Source organism: Dendronephthya gigantea, unplaced genomic scaffold, assembly GCF_004324835.1.
Source record: "Dendronephthya gigantea isolate DGI-Jeju-01 unplaced genomic scaffold, DenGig_1.0 000028F, whole genome shotgun sequence".
Lineage (NCBI taxonomy): Eukaryota > Metazoa > Cnidaria > Anthozoa > Malacalcyonacea > Nephtheidae > Dendronephthya > Dendronephthya gigantea.
Window position 1 is genome coordinate 359,429 of NW_021163038.1, and position 22,543 is coordinate 381,971.

At 42.6% G+C, this 22,543-nt stretch overlaps 1 protein-coding gene across 1 annotated transcript; it reads left to right on the plus strand.

Annotated features, from left to right (window-relative positions):
* The first annotated feature begins 480 nt into the window (after nucleotides 1-480).
* Nucleotides 481-22,498, plus strand: LOC114523701 (probable E3 ubiquitin-protein ligase HECTD4). Its single transcript, XM_028544709.1, has 54 exons — nucleotides 481-1,261; nucleotides 1,808-1,998; nucleotides 2,264-2,366; nucleotides 2,540-2,681; nucleotides 2,771-3,007; nucleotides 3,259-3,403; nucleotides 3,701-3,820; nucleotides 3,907-4,023; nucleotides 4,241-4,366; nucleotides 4,537-4,760; nucleotides 4,939-5,003; nucleotides 5,080-5,160; nucleotides 5,480-5,550; nucleotides 5,828-5,930; nucleotides 6,213-6,318; nucleotides 6,408-6,494; nucleotides 6,598-6,645; nucleotides 6,717-6,938; nucleotides 7,088-7,363; nucleotides 7,473-7,592; nucleotides 7,693-7,976; nucleotides 8,098-8,545; nucleotides 8,724-8,812; nucleotides 8,935-9,149; nucleotides 9,214-9,449; nucleotides 9,669-9,838; nucleotides 10,031-10,344; nucleotides 10,524-10,689; nucleotides 10,797-11,201; nucleotides 11,451-11,723; nucleotides 12,101-12,386; nucleotides 12,564-12,734; nucleotides 12,855-13,012; nucleotides 13,391-13,781; nucleotides 13,975-14,370; nucleotides 14,464-14,671; nucleotides 14,932-15,264; nucleotides 15,348-15,595; nucleotides 15,783-16,044; nucleotides 16,160-16,562; nucleotides 16,880-17,669; nucleotides 17,760-17,932; nucleotides 18,200-18,501; nucleotides 18,644-19,436; nucleotides 19,601-19,788; nucleotides 19,868-20,134; nucleotides 20,295-20,554; nucleotides 20,666-20,734; nucleotides 20,890-21,039; nucleotides 21,124-21,251; nucleotides 21,342-21,537; nucleotides 21,618-21,701; nucleotides 21,775-21,907; nucleotides 22,193-22,498. The coding sequence occupies exons 1-54, from the start codon at nucleotides 552-554 to the stop codon at nucleotides 22,333-22,335; spliced, it is 12,426 nt and encodes a 4,141-aa protein (XP_028400510.1). The 5' UTR covers nucleotides 481-551; the 3' UTR covers nucleotides 22,336-22,498.
* Nucleotides 22,499-22,543: the final 45 nt, after the last annotated feature.

Consider the following 22,543-nt stretch of genomic DNA (forward strand, 5'->3'; position numbering starts at 1 on the left):
TCAAAATACCAAATTCGGACCGCCGGTCAGGTAACCTGAAATTCAGGTTACCTTTGGAGGGTTTTTCACCGGGCACTCCGGTTTCCCTCCTTTTCGTTTGGCTTTTAAAAACAGTGTCCATGTCTGGGGCCAAACCAAAACGTGTTCGTTGATAATGATAAAAACGCGTATGTGGCTTCTGGGTTTGATTCCCAGAACACTGTCGTAAAATAGTTTTAAAAACATGGTTGTTGGAATCATTACGTAATTCAGTTTTTTTATTTGGAAATTTCCAGTAATGAGAATTAGCATGGGTTAATTATTCATCTCATTAAATCACTGGTTAAATGAGAGCTGTATATTCAATACTGTATTACATGACGTTTCTGCATTCGTATTTGACCACGAGTCGGCCGGATTTGGTTCCTCCCCCCGTTTTCTTCCCCATCTATCCATCTATTACCCCCCCCCCGGCGAAATTTTGCAGACTTTGCATTTATGTTTTCATATTGTGATGCACGTATATACGAGAGCAAAAATGTCGTTCAAAACAAGACTGAAAATATAGATCTATGGGAACTATAGGCTACGGTGAGACCATATCATGGTTCCTTATTGAAGAGGAGACCTTGTTCTCCGACCATGGTTTGAAATTTGTAGCGAATTTGGCCGAAATACCAGAAGATGTGAAGGCATTGGAGAGCTCGTTCAGCCAAAGAGATGGCGTAGATTCAGATTTAAATCCCAGCGAATTTTGTGCAAATGCCACTGCGAAGGAACTGCAAGACTTGTTTATCACGCAGACAAGTCAGTATGCAAGATATTTTCGCTATCGACAAGATGCTTTAGAGATGTTATGGCAGAGAAGAGAGGAGTTGCGAAGTTCGCCAAAATCTTGCTGTGAAATCAATGCAAAAGATGAACAGTCACCAACGGTCACAAAACGCCGAATCGATTTCTCTTCCCGTGTCAGCCTACTTTTACTTATTCCCTTGATCAAATCTCACAGTAAAAACGATCCCTCTCTAGCCGATCATTCGACGAAAATCCTATTTCAATGTTTAAAAGGTTGTTTGCCAAATTCATTGAGTGACGAGCCGTTGAGCTGTGTAACCGGTTTGGCAGATTTGCTGACGGGATGGTTGGCCGATGACTTGACAAACTATGAAAATTTGGAGGACATCGAACTAGAAAATTCCTGTGGAATGGACAAAAAGCCTTGTAGAACTGTAGTCCAAAATGAAACGATCATTGGCTGTCTTCTCTCTTTGGCGTGTGCAAGGTAAAGAGTCTTTAGTCAATAGGTTAAGTGTTTACGGTGAAAATATTTGTCAAACATCTGCAAACATTACTACACGTCTTCGCAATAAACAAGTTTCATTCATAACTAATAACTTCACTTCAGGAATTTCACTTTTTGCCAAAAAGGTAAAATTTCTGTGAGTGTTGATAGGTAAAGGTATCATGTCCTTGAAGATTGGTTAACATGGGTGATTTTAGGTGTGATAAAATGTGTATATTCAACCTTGCATGTTATTATAATGAAAGAAATTAGTGAAGGTCTTAATATGGTATTTAAACTGCCATGGTGAAATTGAAGGTTATATAGATATGCTAATACATTCCAATATACATTCCAATAGAGCTACTAACTCTCCTGATGAAGGCCCTCAGGTTGAAACGTCGAGAAGTGTTTTTGTCTATTTTAGGCAGTTATTATACCACATTTGATGCTATGCTGATACATAGTATATATTAGACTGTGATAATAGAAATATGAAATTGATATCAGTAAAGTAATGCATTGTACGTAATATATCTTGTCTAGGTTATCATTGAAGTTATTTGTGAAGGCTTTGGTAATGCTACAGCAGAATAAGAACAGATTAGACATGCTTCCCTTGGATTGCGTGTTGAAAAATACAATAGAGTATGAGAGGTGTGGTTCGCAAAACAGTCCTGGTGTTCTACTGGCATCAAAGTTAAGAAGTTGTTGGAAGTACGTTGTAAACCATCCAGGTAATGTTACTAATTGCTATACAAGTCAGTCTTGCAAGACAATTTTGCAAGTGAAAATCATCAAAGTATATGTGCAAAGAGGTTGAAGCTCAAGGGAAAGGGGCTTGAGGGGGCAAGGAGTGGAGGAGAGGGGATTAGGGAGTATTCCTGCATATGGTCCAGATGCTGGCATAGGTTATATGGACAGATTTCTTTTGCTGCACATTCGCACACCATTTCACTACTGTATGCTTCAACATTAATTGATAACCCTTTTTTCATTTAGTCTCAACCAAAGGAAATGTAGTCACATGTGATGGAAAATATTTGTACATTCTGCATGGGTCATATATGGTTAAACTGGGTTGTGGTAAACATGGCACCCTCAGGTAATATGGTACCATAACTTTACCCAAAAAGTACATGATGTGTACATGCATACTTACAACCATCTTAGTTTTGCCTTCTGGCATGCCTATAAATGACCTGGGCTACTAAATTTTCTTGCCAGATCTATTATTTCATAATTTTATAATGCAATATTTGTTAATGCTTTCCACAGAGGTCACGTTTATGCTATCAACAAAAATTTCCCAGACGGGTTCTTATGTTTTGTCGGAGGAAAGTTGTTATTTCGTCCAAATGTTCCAGAGAAGACGGACACAAATATCTTCGCTGAGGTTGTTGACACAGAAACATTGAAGGTGGGTTGTGCGAAGAGAACGCTAGTTAAAGATAAACGGAAGATGAATAATTTGGCTTTCATGTAAATGGTTTTTTTACCGTTGTGTAGATTTGCGCTCCAGTCGAGTATAATCGTAACTCTGACAGCCACAATGGTCAAGTTTTAACAGGCAGAAAAACTGTTAACATCGTCACGGACGGTGTCCTAATTTATTGGTTATATTACCATGATGTACCTTCTCAGACAGCGAGCCTAAGTAGACCTGCAACGGGTTCTGGTGCGACCAGTGTCTCAGGCAGTACGTTTAATGTCGTCGAAGTGTATTTGGAAGTCTTGGAAATCAAGGTATAACTGGTTGAAAGATTGTATCATAAAATTAACTCAGATTCGTGCATAGTGCTTTGCAGTTAAATTGAATCAAGCTTTACAATGTGGTTGATAGATGAATGATCAAAATATTAGCTCTTCCACGTTGACTGTACGCTGCGATTCCAAAGCAGTTTATCCACCAGTATTCTAAAAGTTGACGTTAAAAGTTTAATTTATACATGCACACGCATCGGAAGAGAGGTAATTCTGTTGTTGACCATTATTAGCATTGTGAAGACAAGTGCGTGGTTACGCGTGTTCAAAAGCCTGTTGTGTTGAAGTTTCGAGAGGAACAGACAGCGAACAACGAGTTTCCTATGCCTCTTGCGATGAGGCCAGTCACTGCGTCCCAGTCATCACGAGATGAGAATAGTAAGTGTACGAAACTTGAAATGAAGCCTTGAGCTCTAGTCTATCCTTATTCTGCCGTAGCGAACTAATATAAGGCTAAAGAATGTATAAGGCTGAGGAAATTTAAGCAGAAATATATTAGAAATATGTTATGGAATGGGCGAATGTTAGGGTGAAATAAACCTCTTTAACAACTAGTCCTTTGGGACACAAAACTATTCACAATATAAACATACTGTAGCATCAGTTGATCAAACAAAATCAGCGTTAAAAATCGTACTGCTAGTTTTAATGCAGAGTACATTGCACGTCTCCCAGGTAAAACCAGTTGTGGTATAACGATGAATATTCTTCAACGCACTCCTCTCTTTACTGATGGAACATACCTTATGATGGTGATTGGTCATCCCAACTATCAGGGTTACCCACTGTGCAAAGGTACGGTCATTGAAACCATAATAGGATTTACCAGTTAAAATTGAACTGAAAAAACCCTGAGTTGTTTTATGTTTTCATGTTTCCAGCTCCTTTCAACCGCTGTTATTCGATCGTGGAGGGAAAGTTTGTCAAGGATGTGAATTTGATTGACGTCCCAAAGGCCGACAACCCGAAGTGGCAGAGCGTGTCCTTGGCAAACACTGGTAGGAATGCTCTACTCTGAAGTGAATTCATATATACAGTATACAGTAACGAGCTCAAATAGGCCTATCATGTAAATTGTCTACATATCTGTAGGAGAAGCATTTCCCATCCTCTTCATTTTACCCATGTGTCTCTAAACAGGAAACATTTATTTTCTTACGTAAATGATTTCAAAACTGCACGCCTTTTTGCGAATCACTCCCATTTTCGCCACAGGAATATGCTACGATCATGTCAATAACCTCATCTGGACGAGCAGCGAAGATTGTGTTGAGGAATGGCAGAATACTGGCCCATTATCCTACCATTATGTCGTCAACAAGTTTCCACCAATAGCAACAGGTCTGTTCATTTTTAAACATACCCTTAATGAATGAAGCTGTCTGATACTAGACATAACTACAGAGTGCTTCCAAGTAAAGCTTTTTGGTAGTATCGTTGATAAGAGACGAATAATCGTCTAACATCAGTCGTTGAAGTGCAATACTGTAACAAGTGAATATATTTTGTAGAAATGTTTGCAGACAATGATGTCATCAGCTTGTCAGACTGTATGACCGCGAGCGCCTTGCAAATAGGCTTCCTGTGTTCCGCCACATTCTGTGACGTCACCAAGCCACCGAGCTATGAATTAACACTGGATGATGAATACCAACAGCAGGTTCTAGCAGTACTGGAAAGCGCCGTGGAGCAACAAAACCAATATGTCTTGTATAGCGTGTTGGTTCTCATTCAGGTGATGGGCAAGTTTAGATGTGATTTTCTACTTTTGATAGATGTGAACGAGTGAAAAGGTTACAGAAACTCAAATAAACTCACATTAAATTATGTAGGACTATTCCTTATTTCCTTTCTGACTATCTTCTGGAATAAAGTGATTTTTCAATGCTGAATTTTGTCCTTATTTACTGTAGACATTGTTCTCAAAAGCTTGTTTGACCAGTTCAAAGTTAAACGAAGATATCGTGGCTTCAATCAGGTAGTCTGGTGTTTTGTCGACGTTGTTAAATGTCAAATAAAACGGATTTTGAACAACTGATGTGTTGTTATTGCAGGCTGTTGGTTTGGAAAGTAATTTACTGTGATATCGTGGCATTCAGTGAGAAGGTTCGCCAGGAGGCGTGTCACACGTTGAGGTGGGATGACTCCGCGAAAAAGAATGAAGGGAGGGGGGGGGGGAAGAGAGGACGGAGATGAGGGGGGGGAGGAAAGGAGATAGGGATGGCGGGAGATGAAAGGAGATAGGGATGGCGGGAGATGAAAGATGGATAGATGGGAAGAGAGGCCAGAGATGAGGGTGGGAGGGAGGAAGTGGGGGGCGAAATGAAGGGAAAAGGAAAGAGGGACGGTAGAAGATTGGAGGATAGAGAAGAAGGGAATGAGAGGGAGGGGAAACGGAAGAGGGAAGGAACCGTTCATGTGATGTTTTTGACCGGTTCTGACTTTGTTATTTAGGTCATGTTTGGGTATTTTTTATCCATCTCACACAGAACAAAGTGCAGTGATGATGATACTGTTTAATGAACGTACGTGCAATAATTAGTAAAGTAAAGAAATAAGCAAAGATCCTCACTTTTGTCAAACAACACACCACCGTTCCACAGTCAACCTTTCGACCTTTTCTCATCAAGAACAATCCTCAATAAGAACGAAGAATCTTTGCTCAAAATCTCGTAGTTCATATTAACTGAAATATCTGGCGTGTATACAACACTTCTTTGAGAGTCTGCCCGCACTGGTATCCTGTCTGTGGTTCAGTGTTTCTTTGAAATATCTTACTTCGAATTGTGTTTTTCTCAACAGCGGAAGAGAACGGAATTGTGTATTTGAAAGATGTTCTACTCAGATATTTTACCGACGCACTATCGAGTGACGGAACAAGCAACGATGGTTGCTGTATGGGATGGTAAATACCTGTGACTGGCTTTATCGCGGCAACTTAGGGCATACAGTGCAGGAACTAGGGAGCAAAAAAGGCTCATCTAGTAAAGTGTTCCCTTCTTCCCGATGGATGAAAATTTTAGTATGAATTGAAATCTTGTCAAAATGTTTAGGAGGCTGAGAAATTTCCCACACGTCGCTGAACTCTTCCAGGGGGTATATCCACATTTTACACCCGCCTCACCAACTGCTTGTGGCAGGAGTGAGTTTGAAATATTGGATAAAAATATAAATTTTTCTCACCCAGGTTCGCTGAAGATGTCGTCCACACGATCATCAATCGCTGTACTGTAGAATCCTGCCACTTTATTTCGCTCGCTAAAGAAGGAAAAACGAAAGATTACGACTTTCCTGTAAGTCTATCTATACACTGATGGAACGGCTTGTATTATCCAACACAAAACAGATTACATGCAACAAAACAATCTTTGCTTTCGTTTAGTCTGTGTCTTCTCTGTTGGGTTACCTCAAAGCGATGACGACGAAAACATTAGAAGAACTGTACATTGGTCGTGAGCCAACCTTTCATGTAAATATCACCACTTCGTTGATCCTAGTTTATGGATACATCGTTGTAGTTAGTGTTTCAACAAGATATATTCGTAGTTCAACAAGATTCTTTGATATTCAAGGGAGATGTCGAAGATTTCTTTGAAAGGCTTGTTGCTAGTTTTAAAGAGGTACCATTGCTTCGATTCTCCGTGAAAGACGAGACAGGCATAATACTCAAAGGTCTTGATAAATCTTGTAGGTATCCAAAGCGGTGTTTGATATGTTTACAAGTGTCGACACAAGAAGTACGAGTGGTCTGGAAGAGAAGCTAACTCTTCTTCACAATGCTACGAAGTCCTCCGTGTTTGAACAAGTTATGCCGATATTCTTGACCGCTTTGTGTAGCGAGAGGATTTGTAATCTGTCCATTTGCAAATCATTGGCTTCTTCCATCATGGAACTGAGCGTTACTCTGACAAAGGTAAACCAAATGAGTCTATTTGGCGTAAGCAAAGGGGTTAGAGTTGGACGCGACGTTGAAAACCAATAGGTGGTTGTACAAAGTTAATTTTCAGCTGGCATTGAATGCTTTGGATGTCCTAAACCAACACTTTCCTTATCCTTTCCTAGATCGCATCTCTTCACAGGAAATTGTGTCCGCTTCATCACGTAAGTCCCAAGGGCCTTTCGACTGTACGTTCGTTCCTGCAGTCCACGGACAAAGATACTAAAAGGCCCTTTGATAAAGTTTCCATTCCCAAACCATGGTTGACAGCACAGACCGTGGCGAGCATGCATCCAGTGTGTGACGAGTACAAGACACAGAGGACCGTGTCCTTGTTTGGCGCCAAATCGTTGTATTTGAAATTCGACGAAAGATGTGCCACGCAATATGATTATGATAAGGTGGGGATGCGAAACTTCATGTTACCCTTTGTTATAGCGGTCTCTTTCTTTGTGCATGGTTGTTCTGTCGTCAACCAAACCAAACAAGCTTGTTTTTTGTGTACTTCAGCTCGTGGTCTATGCTGGGGCCAACAGCAGTTGTACAAAAGCAGGCGAATATGGTGGGAACTCGCTTGGGTATGGGGGCCGTAGCGTAGTTAAAACTGGATGGCCCAAAGATATTGTAAAGGTATGTACTCTTTCTAAAATAAAATTATCGCGAACCAATTTATTGCTATCTGTCTCCCCCTTTCAAGCTAGGACATCCATCCAGTCCAGTTGCTTTTTAGGTCAACGGCGATACTGTGACGTTATGTCTGGAGGTGAAAAGCACTCGAGAGCGGGCGACACCCGACAAGGCCGTCTGGGGCTACAGCGTGGTCATAGCTGCCAATCAGGATTACTTCAAAGACAAGAACAAGACGCCCCGCGGAGAATTAGATTTCTTTACGGACATTGCGTTGGCTGGTTCGTATTTTACCTATTATCTGCTAAACATGATGTACTGTGGTCCTTTACCCACAGATGTTGAACGTCGCTGCTCACATCTCTTGAAGTCAAAGCTTTTGCAAAGGTACGGTTTAAAACAGATGAATACAGAGTTCTCAATAAAGTTTAGGTTTCCTCCTGTAGTAAGACTGGGTCAATAGAATAGATACACCGATAGAATGTTGATACTTTTGACACCATTTCAGATGTATTTGGAAGGACAGTTTAACAATGATCCAAGAGACGCCAAAGTCTCTAAAAGGCTCTGACACTTCCAGCAAACTCTCTGGCAAAGTCCTCGATAAACTACGAACCTTTTGCAGCAGCCAACGACCGACTCTGCGCCCGAGCATACTAGGCATCGTGAAACCGCAGGACATCGAAAACGTCATTTTGAGTGCGGCTGTGAAACACTACGGGCTCGCGTCATGCGTGAACAAGTTTGAGCTCGCCACGGGAAATCTTTCGAAAAAGAAAGAATTCAGTTGTTTGCTCCATGTCTGTGAAGAGACGTTCTTCAAAGTGGACGCACTCGTGCGACAACTGCAAGCCATGGCCGAACTTGAGAAGAAATGGTGGCAGGATTTGATGGACATTTGCAAAGAAAATGCTCAGCCCAGTGCAGCGTTCTTCAATGATTATCATCTCCAGGAGGTGAATTATCAAAACATTCGTCTATATTTTCAGCGGCAGTTTTCGGATTTGAGTTTTAGCTTAGATATCAAGCTCTTTGCTAGAGGCATGGAGAGGATGTGTTATTTCAAGTCTCAAATGTCGATTAGAATTGCTTCGCGTGAGAAAAAACATCATTGAAAACTGATTGATTTTTTAGGATAAAGCAAAAGAACTCGAGTTGCTTTGCAACCTGAAAGCAGTTCTGTTTCACCCTTTAGATCATGAGAAATCTGTAGGACGGCTGATGTAAGTACGATCACATCTGGTCTTCTTAATCTGGAGCCTTTCTCATCTGATATCCTCACCTGACATCCTCATCTGACCCTATTTATACACCATTCTCGCTAACCGTCGATTATTCGTTGCAGCCAAATTCTCGAAAGCGAGTCTCGCGCTTTCTCGTCGGATGACGACGACGATGACGAGAATGACGTCACAGCGATATTTCCTAAAACTAGTGCTTACGTCAGCTGCGTGACGGAGCGAGGGGAACTGTTGTTGAGTGTCACCATTGTCGGTGATAGTCCCAGCCCTGCTGTGGGACGAAGCGTTTCAAACATCGATAAAACACACACAGGAAAAGGTGATGAAGTTGTTGTCAAATATGGTACGATATGAACAATTTTAATACAACATTCTTTCTGTAGGCAGTTTATCAGTTGAGCCAGAGGGCATGGTAACGAGGTCCGTATCCGCGCCACATTTACAGCAACCTGGGCGCGAGCATTCCGTACGAGGTCTTGAAGATTTGCAACGGTTCAGAAGATGGGATCAAACATTACGTAATCTATACAGAACATCACGTGGTAGTGAGCACAGGGAGTGGCACGTCTCAGTTGTTGAACAAATCTTCACTTTTGTCGCCGGAGACCCTGACGAAGCTGTAAGAACATCCCTGATATATCCATCCTATATACATGTACTTCAATAATCCCTTTGGTACTCTATTATCCCATTAAGTACCCTATTATCAACTTAGGTACTCTTTTTTTTCTCTTCATACTCTATCATCCCATTAGATGCCCAAATATCTACATAGGTACCCTATTATCCCCTTTGGTACCCACTTTGATATTTAGATTGACACGGTTCTAACTGGCAGGTTTCATGTTCGTCTTTCCTTCTCGCCGCCCGCACGCGCTGGAGACGAGGAAAATATCGTCAGTTGGCAATCCTTCACATGAACAAACTCGCCACAATATCGGCCAGTCTTGGCGTGACTGGAACACATCTGCTAGGAGTCGTTGTCTCCATAATGTGTCAGGGAACAAGGTGAGAAACTCTCTTACAATAAAGAGTAATCGCAGACGGTATTTCTTTTTATTCAGCCTTTAGGGAAGACAGTTTATTATAACCCTTGGTCAGCTGCAATATTCCCTGATTATTCCCTGATACCCTCCTTAGATCAGCGAAAACTTTTAGCTCTTAACAAGCCCTTCTTACATGAAGTTCTCATCCTCCCAGACTGGACGACCTGGAGTGCAGTGGATTGGCGAATGACGTCCGTGACGAATACGGGATGTTATTACGTCATATTGTGGACCAGTCCGTTGGGATGCTCGCGCGGTACTGCGAGAAGCTGATCATCTTAGCTACCACTCCCTTTACGCTGTGCGAGCGACAGGATGTCCTAAGAAGCAGCCTCATTTTGATGATCAACAAACTGTGCAGCTCTAGCAACCTGGACACCGGCCTGTTGGACCTGACTCAGCGGAATTATGCGTGGAGAAGCTTTCAAGTTCTGATTGATCGTCTCGTCAGCTGGGAAAGCGATAAAGGTTAGCGACAGGGAGCCTTTTACCTTTATTCCCATCTTATCATCCCTGGACTTAGTTATTTGTTTATGATTAAAATTTCCACCCTTTTCCCATTCGAAATAACTGCAGATTGGCTTTAACCACTGAGTATACTGCTTTGTAAAACTCGTCCATCGTCAACATCTTTGTTTTCATTGAAGCTCATGATCCTGAGGAGATCGAATGGTCGGGTGTCGCTCGTCAAGTGGCAACAGTACTCACCAGCTATCTCAGATATCTTGAGAATAAAGTCAGTAAGCATGACGTCCTCACCCGCGTCAGTGATCCTTTACATGAAGTGTTGGAACTGCTTCAGCGCATTGCTGGGTTGGTGTGGCTGAATTCTTTTATCTCGGATAGCTCTGTCTGTTCTAAACTGTTCTTCCAAGAGATCCAGCCTCGTGATAACGTCTCTCTTCTGCGTTTTTCTGTAGGAGCCATTTGGGCGAATGTGTTCTATCCCAACCACACATGATCAAGATTCTTCTCTCCGTCATCACTGACCGTCAATCCTCTCCTAAGCACTTGCTTACAGCTCTAACCCTCCTATACTCCGCCCTGCCCTTGACTGACCCGGACACAAACGAGCCCCTTACCTCCCCCTCCATGGAAGCTTTGCAGGAGGGCTCGATACAGCAACGGAAACCATCGCATACAGTGATCAAGGTGTTGGTCAATAAGTTGGGTGAACTTCTGTTGCCATGCAACGTCACAGACGATGGCGCTTCAAGCTCGAAAAGCCAGCGTCGTTCCAACAGCTACGGCAGCTCTGTGCTGTCCGTTTATGTTCACAATCGAGGAGATATTGCTACCCATGAGATTGTCCAGAAGGTTTTGAGGTAATGTATGTCAACTTAACTAACTTTATTTATACTGGATAGCTCTATCAGTTCTAAACTGTTCTTCCTAGAGATCCAGTAAGAATCATCTCTTATTGATCCAGTGTTACTACAGGAGGAAACCTAAACTAAACTAACTTTATTTTTAACTATATTATCAGTTCTAAAATGTTCTTGTTTAATACTGTTCTCCATCTCTTAAAGATTTAAAGAGAGAACTTCTCTAAATTGATAATATTATTAACTCAGTTCTAGTGGGCAGCCATTTCTCTTTCAAGTTGGTCTTGGTTCCCAAATGGAGCGCGCTATCACACTGAATCGCGAATTAACAGAACATGGCTTCGCTGAAGTGCTGACAGATAAAATGAGCACGTGTCTAAAGCAAGCGACGCGATTGGCTCAATCTGGTATCTGTGTTAGTATATCATCTTCGCAGGATGTGAAAGGATTGTATGCGGAGACGACAGGTGAAAGTCACCCACCAGAAACTGTGTGTCAGGAGAGAAACAAGAACCTAGTTGGGTGAGGCTCTATCAATTCTAAACTGTTCTTCGTAGAGATCCAGTAAGGATCATCTCTTATTGATCCAGTGTTACTACAGGAGGAAACCTAAACTAAACTAACTTTATTTATACTGGATAACTCTATCAGTTCTAAACTGTTCTTCCTAGAGGTCCAGTAAGGATCATCTCTTATTGATCCAGTGTTACTACAGGAAGAAACCTAAACTAAACTAACTTTATTTATACTGGATAACTCTATCAGTTCTAAACTGTTCTTCCTAGAGGTCCAGTAAGGATCATCTCTTATTGATCCAGTGTTACTACAGGAGGAAACCTAAACTAAACTAACTTTATTTATACTGAACAGCTAGAACCTTTCATTATCTATTTTGTCAGGTTTGGTAACACGCGGCCGTACGTGAGCGGCAACGTTGCGCACAACATGGCGTCCGAGGTCGTCGCTCTTCTTCGCAACCTCATGCAGGTGAACTCCGCCTGGTCAGCGGCTGTTAGACACGCTTTGATCGACGGTCTGGAGGACTTGTCCACGCTGGTTCAGAGATTGAACGACACGTACGAGACGGATGAAACAGATTGGTGCACAATGGCGCAGCAAGTCCTGGCCACGTTGTGCACATTGGGAGGATTTAAAGAGACTGTGAGACCCGGTTGCATTGCAATGGTAAGGATTGAGGTTATTTTCTTGAAAGACCAGTTGAGTTATCATTTTGAGACGATTTATCAACCCTACCTGAAGATATTTTGCATTTGACTCCAGGGCCAGTTGTGTAAGCACATCCATCTCTATCTAGCTTTCGTGTAATCCTGTGCGTACCCTGGAGTTTGTTTTTAATCCTAGATTTGTGGCGAAGGTTTACGGCAGAGCAAATGTCGTGTATTGTCCGTCTCCTCGGAGCAGGATAACGCACAGATTGTTATCGAAGACGATGGAATCCTGGACGATGGAATTTATGTTCCTAAACATTCCTTCACCGTTCCTCTAAACGTTCTTAGTGTTCCTCGGGAGCAGGTGAGGCTTGAAGATGCTCTATTTGAGGAAGAATCGTGCTCGGAATTAATCTAGGCATAACGAGATGGATAATTAGATAAAGGAAGAGTAATTGAGTGTTTTGTTTTCATTATAAACCAGGTGCTTCCGTTCAACGACGAATTACTTCACGACAAGTTGATCACAGCTATTGGAAAGGTTTTGGAAAATAACACGACGCTGGAATCCCTCGGAACTTTGTTTGCAAACAATGATTCGGACCTGGAAATATTACGAATCCTAGCTGAAGTCAAAACCAGGTATCCGTATGACACGGCGAGACCCGATGTTTATACGAGTTTATCTCTCTGCAACATTTTTCACGTATCAATAATGTTTATACACTGGCCATAAAACCCAATAAATCAACTTGCGCGTAGCCAGCTTATCAAGTAAACTAACAAGAATGAGTAGTCTTTAGTTCAGATGATAGTTAAAACGTTTCATGCAAGATAGATTTTATTTCCTTGTGGAGATATCTCTCTGGACTCTGGAGCTCTTGGATCGTATCAAATCGTAACAGCTAGAATGATGAATTTAATAAATAACTCTCAATCATCTTAGTAGGAAGAATTTACTTCCCGCGAGCCACGTCGATGTATGATTAATCGATGGCCTTGATGTTTTCATCGTTTCAGAGTATTCGCTCTCCTGGATGCATATCTCGACGATCACAATGTCGCTCACACACTTTTGGAAACATCTCCTGACCTTCTGTCGAATTTGCTACCGTTGGCGCACAGCCTGGACCCTGGGGAGAGACAGGTTGTGATGGAAAACCACTGCGAGGAACTGCGGGCGCTGTTCAAGGAATACGTGAGACCGATACACCACGAGTATTCGACGGACAAGAGACGATCGAGCTTGCCGTGTCAGTTCGACATCACGCGTGAATTTCCGATCGTGTTCGGGTGCGTGTTTTCGCGTGAGCTCACCTCCGTGCACTACGTTTGCGACCCTCGTGATAACGTGTCAAGCAAGCAACCACGTGGGGCTCTTATCTTCTCTGATAAACCATTTCTTGAGCGAGTAAGTTTCCGAAGCTATAAACTTCTGAAGACGATTTTAGCACTCAATTCTGGGAATAGAATTTCTTTTAACGCTTTTCAAATTGTGAATATTTCCAAATTTGAACGGTTATAGTCTTTTAAATTTTAATACTACCCCGAAAGGAAGTATTTCTCTCTCTTCCTGAGGCTTATCAATACATACGGTTATCTAGGCTAAGTCATATTACTGGGAAGCAGATATTGTGTCATTGGGCGAAGGTGAAGTCACGGAGTCAGGTCCATTTCTATCGTTTGGTTTCATGCCCAACTGTTCCCCTACCGACACAGCATGGACGATTCCCCCCGGGAGCTGTCTTATACACAGTACTGGCCGTGCCGTACACTACGAGCCGGGTGGACCGCTCTCCTGGAGTTCTGTTGCACTCAATCTGAGCATGCGCGAGCATGACGTCATAGGCTGCGGTTGGGAGAGGCTTGAGCCTGCAGAGGACCAGGGCAGTTCACGTGCCTTGGGCAGAGTTTATTTCACTCGGAATGGTAAACGTTTGGCCGAAGTGTTGGATGGAATAAGTTCTGGTCTCTATCCTGTTGCCCACATTCAAAAGAAGGTTAGTCTAGTCTTTTTGAAGGAAAGTTAGTTTAGTTTAGGTTCATCCTCCTGTAGTAACACTGGATCAATAAGAATTTATTCTTCTTTAAAGAACATCCGTGTGTTGGTGAACTTTGGCTCTCGTTCATTCCGTTATCAAGAAGCGAACAGTCAGAGAGTGTCTCAGGAAAGTATTGAAAGCATTTCATTGGAAGAGGTTCGCGCGAATTTGGCAGAGTTGCCTTTTTGCGATTGTAGTGAGTCTGACGAACAGGAGGAGATTATTGATGATCCCCGAGGAGGAGTGAGAGGAAGTGAAGGTAGGTCACGGTGGTGTTAATCCTGGTTATGTGTGGATTATGATGGTGACGATTATGGTGGTAGTTATGAATATTTGTGGTGATAAAGATGATATTGGTGTTTTCCGACCTTTCGAGGATGGGGCTGGTAATAGTATTGATGATTATGATAATATTGATAATTATGATGACATCGTAATGATGATGATTATGATGGTGAGGCTGGTAATAGTATGGATGATTATAATAGTATTGATAATTATGATGATGGTCATATTCAGGTACAATAGACCAACCTGTTTCATCCAAGAGAATTGACGAATCTTTAAACAGCAGAATGGAAGAACAAGAATACGACTCAAATATTTCCCAACTTGAGTTTCTATCGAGTAGCTACGACCAGATGTTAGACAACGGTCCACCCAAATACATGACCCCAGATGACGAGGACACCAGCCATGGACAGAGGAAACCCAGGCAGGTATGCAAAGATCCCAGAAGCCTGCTTGTCAAGTCCTGGGAGTCCAAAGTTTTTCCAACCATACGTAGACGATTTCGCAGCGAGGCTGACAGACGCTCAGGCCTGGAGCAGATCAGAGGCGCTCTAATGGAAGGTGAGTTCTTTCTTATAGCTCTGTTAGTCCTTTTCTGTATTCTCACGTTGGTAAAATGCGATTTTGACCGGCATCCTCCCAAGGATTGATCGACATCGCAATATCAACTGTGGAGGATCTCTACGAGGACAGCGGTGGATTGCCAAACTCCCTGGTGTTTCCTCGCATCGAAGACATCGAGGCAGAACTTGATAAGACCACCGTGCAAGATCTTCGTCAAGCGATGACCGTTCAAATCATCTCACCTTCGGTCGAAGCATTCCCAGAGTACGCTGTGCCTGCGATGAAAAAGACGTTTGGATTGTGCGGAGTTGTCCACGAAATAGACAAGGTTCCGTATATCAATAATCGAGCTTTTTTCTTCCTTTAATCGTTCCATTGAAAGAACTTTCTCATAATCACCTTTCTAATTATACTAATAAGGAATAACACGACTTCTTTGTTAGTAGAAGTTGAGTACAATGAGTGTGAGTGAGCTTTTTAAATGCAGGCGTTAATTTCTTGATCTTCTCCACCAGCGCCAAGAGTTGGTTCTCGTTGATGTTTATATCCGTGACGAAGGTTCAGTCGTACGATATTGGTACCCAGTTCACGCTGTGAAGCCCCAGCCGCCGGCGTTCGGTCGGCTGTCGTCGTTAACCTTCGTAGATCAAGAGAAGGCAAGTTTCGAGATTTACACGGAGCTGTGGAATTGCGAGAGGACCCTGGCCAGAATGTACGTTCGCTCCGCTGCGATAAAATTACTCGAGAGTAAACAGAAATTACACATCGAGAAACAAGGTTGGTTAGAGTAGGACGGATACGTTTGAGACACAAACCACGACAGCTTATTGTAAAATACTAGTTGTAGAATATTACCTACATCAGGCAAATATTATTTTCTTACGACACACAGGTATTTGTAACCTGGAAACAAGTTTAGACCAGATAACTTTACTTACTGGACATCATCTACGCGACGCACAATCAGATGGCAAAATCACAGCCCGTTACATCGCAACGACCTCCACCTTAAGAGAAGGTCTTAAAGTTGCGACATGCTCCCCAATGGCTGTGTTCTTCAAAGATGAACACGTATTACGAACCGTGATCTCACGTCTTGTGTTGTCCTGCATGCGTGATGGCGAGAAGATGGAATATGTTGGCGAAAAGCTGTGCGCTGTTTTGAAAAACAAAGTCGTACTCCGTCAAGACCAATACGAGGTGTCGAATGTGAAATTTCGCAAAGATGTCCATTTGGAGAACGTCGCTGTAACGTCCGTGTCTTGTCTTGGAACAGCAGACTATTTCATGCCGAGGTTAGTTCCTGTGCTTCGAAACTGAGCAAGATTATCTCTTATTGATCCAGTGTTACTACAGGAGGAAACCTAAACTAAACTAACTTTATTTATACTTGATAGCTCTATCAGTTCTAAACTGCTCTTCCTAGAGGTCCAGTAAGGACCATCTCTTATTGATCCAGTGTTACTACAGGAGGAAACCTAAACTAAACTAACTTTATTTATATTGGATAGCTCTATCAGTTCTAAACTGCTCTTCCTAGAGGTCCAGTAAGGATCATCTCTTATTGATCCAGTGTTACTACAGGAAGAAACCTATATTTTTGTTGTTCTAGAATACGAGTACCTTGCGTGGAACTTTTTGGGTACTTTGGAAGACGACGTCTTACCAAAGATGGCAACGTGGATAAGTACAAGTTAACGCATTATCCTGATTTTGCTGGTCATCATGTCAACTACTTTGGCGACGGGAAGAATTGCCTGAACCCCGAACAACTTCTGCCGGCCAACCGCTTCCATCTTCGTCTCGGATCCAGCAACGTCAGAGGTCTTATATTGCGGCTCACTGGCATACCTCAGGAGTTGTTGATGTGTCTGAGTTTCATCGAAACATTTCTAGATGTTTTCTCGACGGGTGACGGCAAAACGGACGAGGGATGTAAACTAAACCAGGGCATCGAGTCTCTCCCGTGCTTCGGCGAGATGCTGGAGTTGTTGCAACGATTTCTAATCACATCGACATTGTCTCCGTTCATACGCGAGCTGGTCTTTCACATTCTTGCTCAAATCTTTCGTTTGCTTGCCAGAAATGCGCCTCCAGATCGCCTCCAGTTCTATTATGAAACATCCTTGAACTTTCTGAATTCTCTGAAGAGCGAACTTTTCAAACTGATGGAGAAAGAGGTTTCGATTTCCCGAGTGAACGCTTTGGAGTACGTGTTGAATTGTAATTTTGAGAAGGTCAAGTTCTCCTCGTATCTTCAGTCTCTTCTAGAACTTGTCCTCGCCGCTGTTGAGGTACGCAGGAGGATAGGAGGGACGGATTCTGGGGACTCACCGCGACAGAAAGGTACATTGTGGGATACACCTTGTGAGGACGTGAGTGATCAACAAACCACAGTTCAGGTAAACATTTGACCTCTAGAGATTTCAAATGTGTGCAAGATCTCCAGTAATTTAGCTTAGAGTTTATTTGTTTTAATTTTCAAACGTTAGGAGGATAGTGAGGTGGATGTTCCTGCATCAACATCAAGTAATCTGAGTATTCAGGTCTATTCTGGAGGAAGTGAGAACCCAGGCTCTTTCATTCCATTCTTTGCCTCCCTTCCTGTGATGAACGAGAATCAACGTTTTGCTGCTGCTGGAGAAAATGCTCAACGATCTGCAAGGTTTGTGTCACGACCCACTTTGAAACTCTCAGTTCACTATTGAGAGAGAGTCTGTCGAATAAAGTCTGGTGTAAGCTTCTTTTCGGACGATAATTCTCTCCAGCAAAATGGCAAATGTCGGCGAGTTTGCGCTAAAACAACATCGTAGTTATTGCTAAAGCTTTCTAAATACCATCTTATTTCTTCTTCTACGTCTGCAACAGGCTGCTCGATTTCTCGTATTGAAGAACAACCAGCGATTAAATTTTCATATTTCGCATTTCTTAGGGCCCAGTCCTTGCGACGTCAACGTTTTCGCGAACGCAAAAAACGAAGTTCAAAGAGAGCCTCGTCCCAGGAACCCGACGCCAAGGGTGGTGAAGAGAGATGCAATCAGAATCCGCCGTGGTTTGAGAAGCTCGTGACCACGTTAGCCGTGCTACGCCATTTGATACGAAACGAAAGCTGCGGAAGGGACGTGGCATTAGATGCCCTGGGTACTAGTCTCGTGTTCCCATCCATGGCCTGGGATCGAGTTATTGTTGTCACCAACATTCCGTCAAGCGTCAATATTGATCTGGTTGTTCAAGGTTTGTGAAAATATTCATGATCCGTTTTCATTCATATCTGGTAGTTTTAGTAGTTTAGACACAATAGAGGGTGTATTTTTAATATAGATTTATAATAAATGCAACAACTTCGTGTTTTTTTTTTCATCATCCAACTCTCCAGGTATCACAAAGGCATCTCGTTCAGCCGGGGGAGTTCTGCCCGATGACGGGATATTTTTGGAAGATGAACCAACCATAATCAGGCCGCGTGGAGACGTAGAGACCGGAAACCAGTCTTCATGTGACCAACCGGTGCCATCGTACAGATCAGCCGTCGTTCAGCTTCGCACGAGCCTGCAGATAGACCGCGTCCGGCAGCGGTTGCAACAGGAGAAAACCTTGACCACTGGCAGTTCATCGGAGACCCCTCTTCAGGTCCTCAAGGTGAACGCTATGCTTCTATTCGAAGGTGGATGGGCCGTTACGAAGGCGTGTCAAACATGGGAGAATTTTCTTCAAAACAAACTGCTCGACACTTCTGATTCCTTCACTTCCAAAGCCTCGAATTCTCTGAGAGAAATCTATTTGAGCTGCCACTTCACTTCGAGAATCACAGCTGAGGAGAAGGGAACTGAGGACAAAACGTCGCGCAAAGGTCATGGGGACGAAAATGACGTCGTCGTAGACGTCAGCACCATTCTCCTGTCCGCGTTAGACATTGCTGACGCAATTGCGGGAAACCTGATGTACGTGTTTCTGAAAGTTTTACGTGAGAGAACAAAGCTGGGGAAAGATGAAGTGATGGATATCATAAAACAATATGGATGCTATGAACCTGGCAGCGAGGATGTCTCAAGCCCAACGTTTCTTCATTTTGATGGATTCCTGCGTTGTGTCAAGGAAAACGTTAAAACTGACAAGCGAATTGTGTGGAAGGCGTTTCAAGCTTGTGGATATGACTTCAACCATCAAAGGTAGGATTCTTTTGAGGCTGTTCTGAGGGTAGACCGTTCAGGCGTTTGTTTCTTCCTTAGTTGTCAAATGTTTGCCCAGAGGTGATATATGGATGATCTCTGCCCCTGTGGGCTGTGTTTTTTAGCGAGGTCAAACTATAACCGTTCAATTTTTCCCATCGCAGATCCACTGAAATATTCCAAGGCGACGTGGAACGAGAACACAAGAGATGGAGTTTGGAAGACGATAAAATCTTGATCAAATTTATCGATAATATTTCTAAGAATCTTTCAGCTTCACCTCAACGTCTCAATCCCGAGGAAATCTTCCTGGAAAGCGATTTAACTAATCCTTGCTTTGCATCACTGAAGCGTAAGTCTCGTTGAATTGATGTTGTTTGTTCTGTTTTATAACCAGTTAAGTCTTCAGCATGTTTTCATATTTTTTTCAGAGTTTTCACGGCGAAGTATTGGTTCAAGATTTGTTCTTCACAAATACCTCAATCAGTTCGTTCAGCGGTTGGTTCTTCCGGTCGTAGACCTCCGAGTCTCGAGGACGCACCGTCTGAGCACGGGGAGCTTGCTCACCTCGGCGAAAGATCTTTTGTTTAGGAATACTAAGATAAGCGAGTTGAATCGCGTGCTTGATTTGTCTGCTCAGCGTACGGCTGACGACCCATCACCAGAGATATCACTTGACCCTCTCGAGAGTATTGAGGGTGGGTATTGTGTCGGGCCTTTTTGCAGGCTAGATATAGATAGTCTGATGTCTAAACTACTTGAGAAGGGTATTTCAAACATTGTGATCCAGTGTGGTATTCTACAATAAGCTGTCATGGTTTGTGTCTAAACTACCAGTGTATTTCTTTCCATTTCTAGCGTCCAAAGTCGCCGACACGGGCCCACAGTTCCACCAAGTTGCCAAACAGTTGTCCAAAGTTTCTTCCGCAAAACTTCGTGTTAAGGTGGCAACCGGAGGTGATCCTTCGTTTCCTCTGCGAGTCATTCTTCGAGGTGAACAAGTGTTGGGTCTGGGTGGGGCGTATCGTCATTTCATGTGGATCATGGCCCGTGAGGTGCAGAGCAGCCATCTTGGATTGTTGATCCCCTGCCCCAGTGCCGCGGCCAACAGAAACAAAGTATGTCGAATCTCGTGTCCTTAATCTCCTGGCGATTCTCCATCGTTGTTCACAAGATTGGGAGCTTGTTTTATGAGCTGTCTTCCATTGAATGAATTTATTTCTTCCTAGGGAAAGTACATCCTTCGTCCTGGTCCGATGACTTTATCTGAACGCCAGATTCTCGTGTTTTTTGGGCAGGTAGGTGTTCTATCCCTTTTGATCAAATCCTAGAAGTGTTAAAAGTGTTATGATAAAGTTTGGAGTCCAGTTTAGGTTCTTGGAAAGGTTCTGGGCAACATACGACTTTATGGCAATGGTTGTTTTGAGAGTGAATAAATTTATTTTCATTCCAGTTGTTGGGTATTGCACTGCGGTCAGACATACCGTTGGCATTGGACATTCTTCCGTCATTTTGGAAAAGTATTCTTGGCCTTCCTCTGTCCGAAGTTGATTTGCACGACGCTGATATCTTGACGTACAACTACATACGACGTTTGTCAGAGGTACTCGAACGACCTTATTCATCAACGTAGGCTTGTAGAATAGCATTTCATGGTGCAATACCTGAGTGTTAACATTTGTTTTAGATCTCGTTCAAAGAAGATTTTGAGAGGTTGTGTATGGAAGCAGATATTTCTGGCACTCGATTTGTTTTTACATCGCTGAATGGAGAAGAGGTTTCACTTTGTCCTAATGGAAACGATTTGTTAGTCACGTAAGAATATGCGGAAGTTTGCGGAGATGTTCAGTTCTTTGGAAAGAACTGAGAACTGATTAACTTTATCTCATTCTTCCCCTTGTTTAGTTGGGAGAACCGCTTAGAATACGCGAAAGCCGTTCTAGAATATCGTTTGAAAGAACTCTCGTGCGAGGCTCGAGTGTGCGCCATTAAGACAGGTCTCGCCACTGTTGTTCCAATTCATGTCTTAACCATTTTGAACCCGAGCGATCTGGAGATTCGCACTTGTGGTATACCCAATGTTGATATTGACTTCTTAAAGGTACATTTGAGCTTTTTGAAACCTAGAATATTGCGCAGTGATTTTTAAGGATGAATTCTAACTCCTTGCCATGATAACAGGTTCACACAACTTACGTAGCTGGTGTTAGAACAACAGACAGACACATCGAGTATTTTTGGAACGCGTTGGAAAGTTTCTCGAAGGTAAACAACATTCACTGGTCACGCGGTGGTGTGATGCAATGATGATTAATTTTTACTGCCTCCTTCTTCTCAGGACGAGCAACGGAAGTTTATAAAATTTGCTTGCAATCAAGAACGTTTGCCTGGAAGATGTTCGTGTCAAGACGGCTCAACAGACCTTCATGTTCCACCTTATCCCATGAAGATTGGACCGCCCGATGGCAGAGGTAGGATTTAAATATAAGTTGATATACGATAGACAAATAGGGATGAGAATTTGATGTGAGAGGATGGAAGTCGGCCAGTGTTGATATTAGGGAGTATATGGGGATAAATAGTGATAGGTGTTGATAGAGTTGGATCGAGGTGTGGGTAGGAGTTAATAAAAGTGGTTAGGAGTTGGTGAAGGTGGATAAGAGTTGATATATATAGTGGGAGAATAAGAGGACATCAGTGGTTGATTGAAAAGTGAACGAGACTATGTTTAAATGGCTGAAAATTTCAATTGACAGGTCCACCAGATTTGCGATATATCCGCGTGGAGACGTGTATGTTTATGGTGAAACTACCGCGATACACGACGCAGAATGTGATGAGAGAGAAATTACTGTACGCCATTAACTGTCGCGAGGATCCGCTGACCGACTTCAGATAACATGGTTTGCACATGCATTGCACGTTTTATATTTGAAATTTTAATAATCTGCGGTTTTAAACAGAATAAATTTTAATCTATTTAACTTATGAAAAGCGCAAAGAATGTAAATTATTTCGACAAATTTTAAGAATTAAATGTTTATTTTTATTTATTCAGTTAACAGGCGTTTTATAAGTCTCAAATTGTGGATGCGAAGAAAATAAAA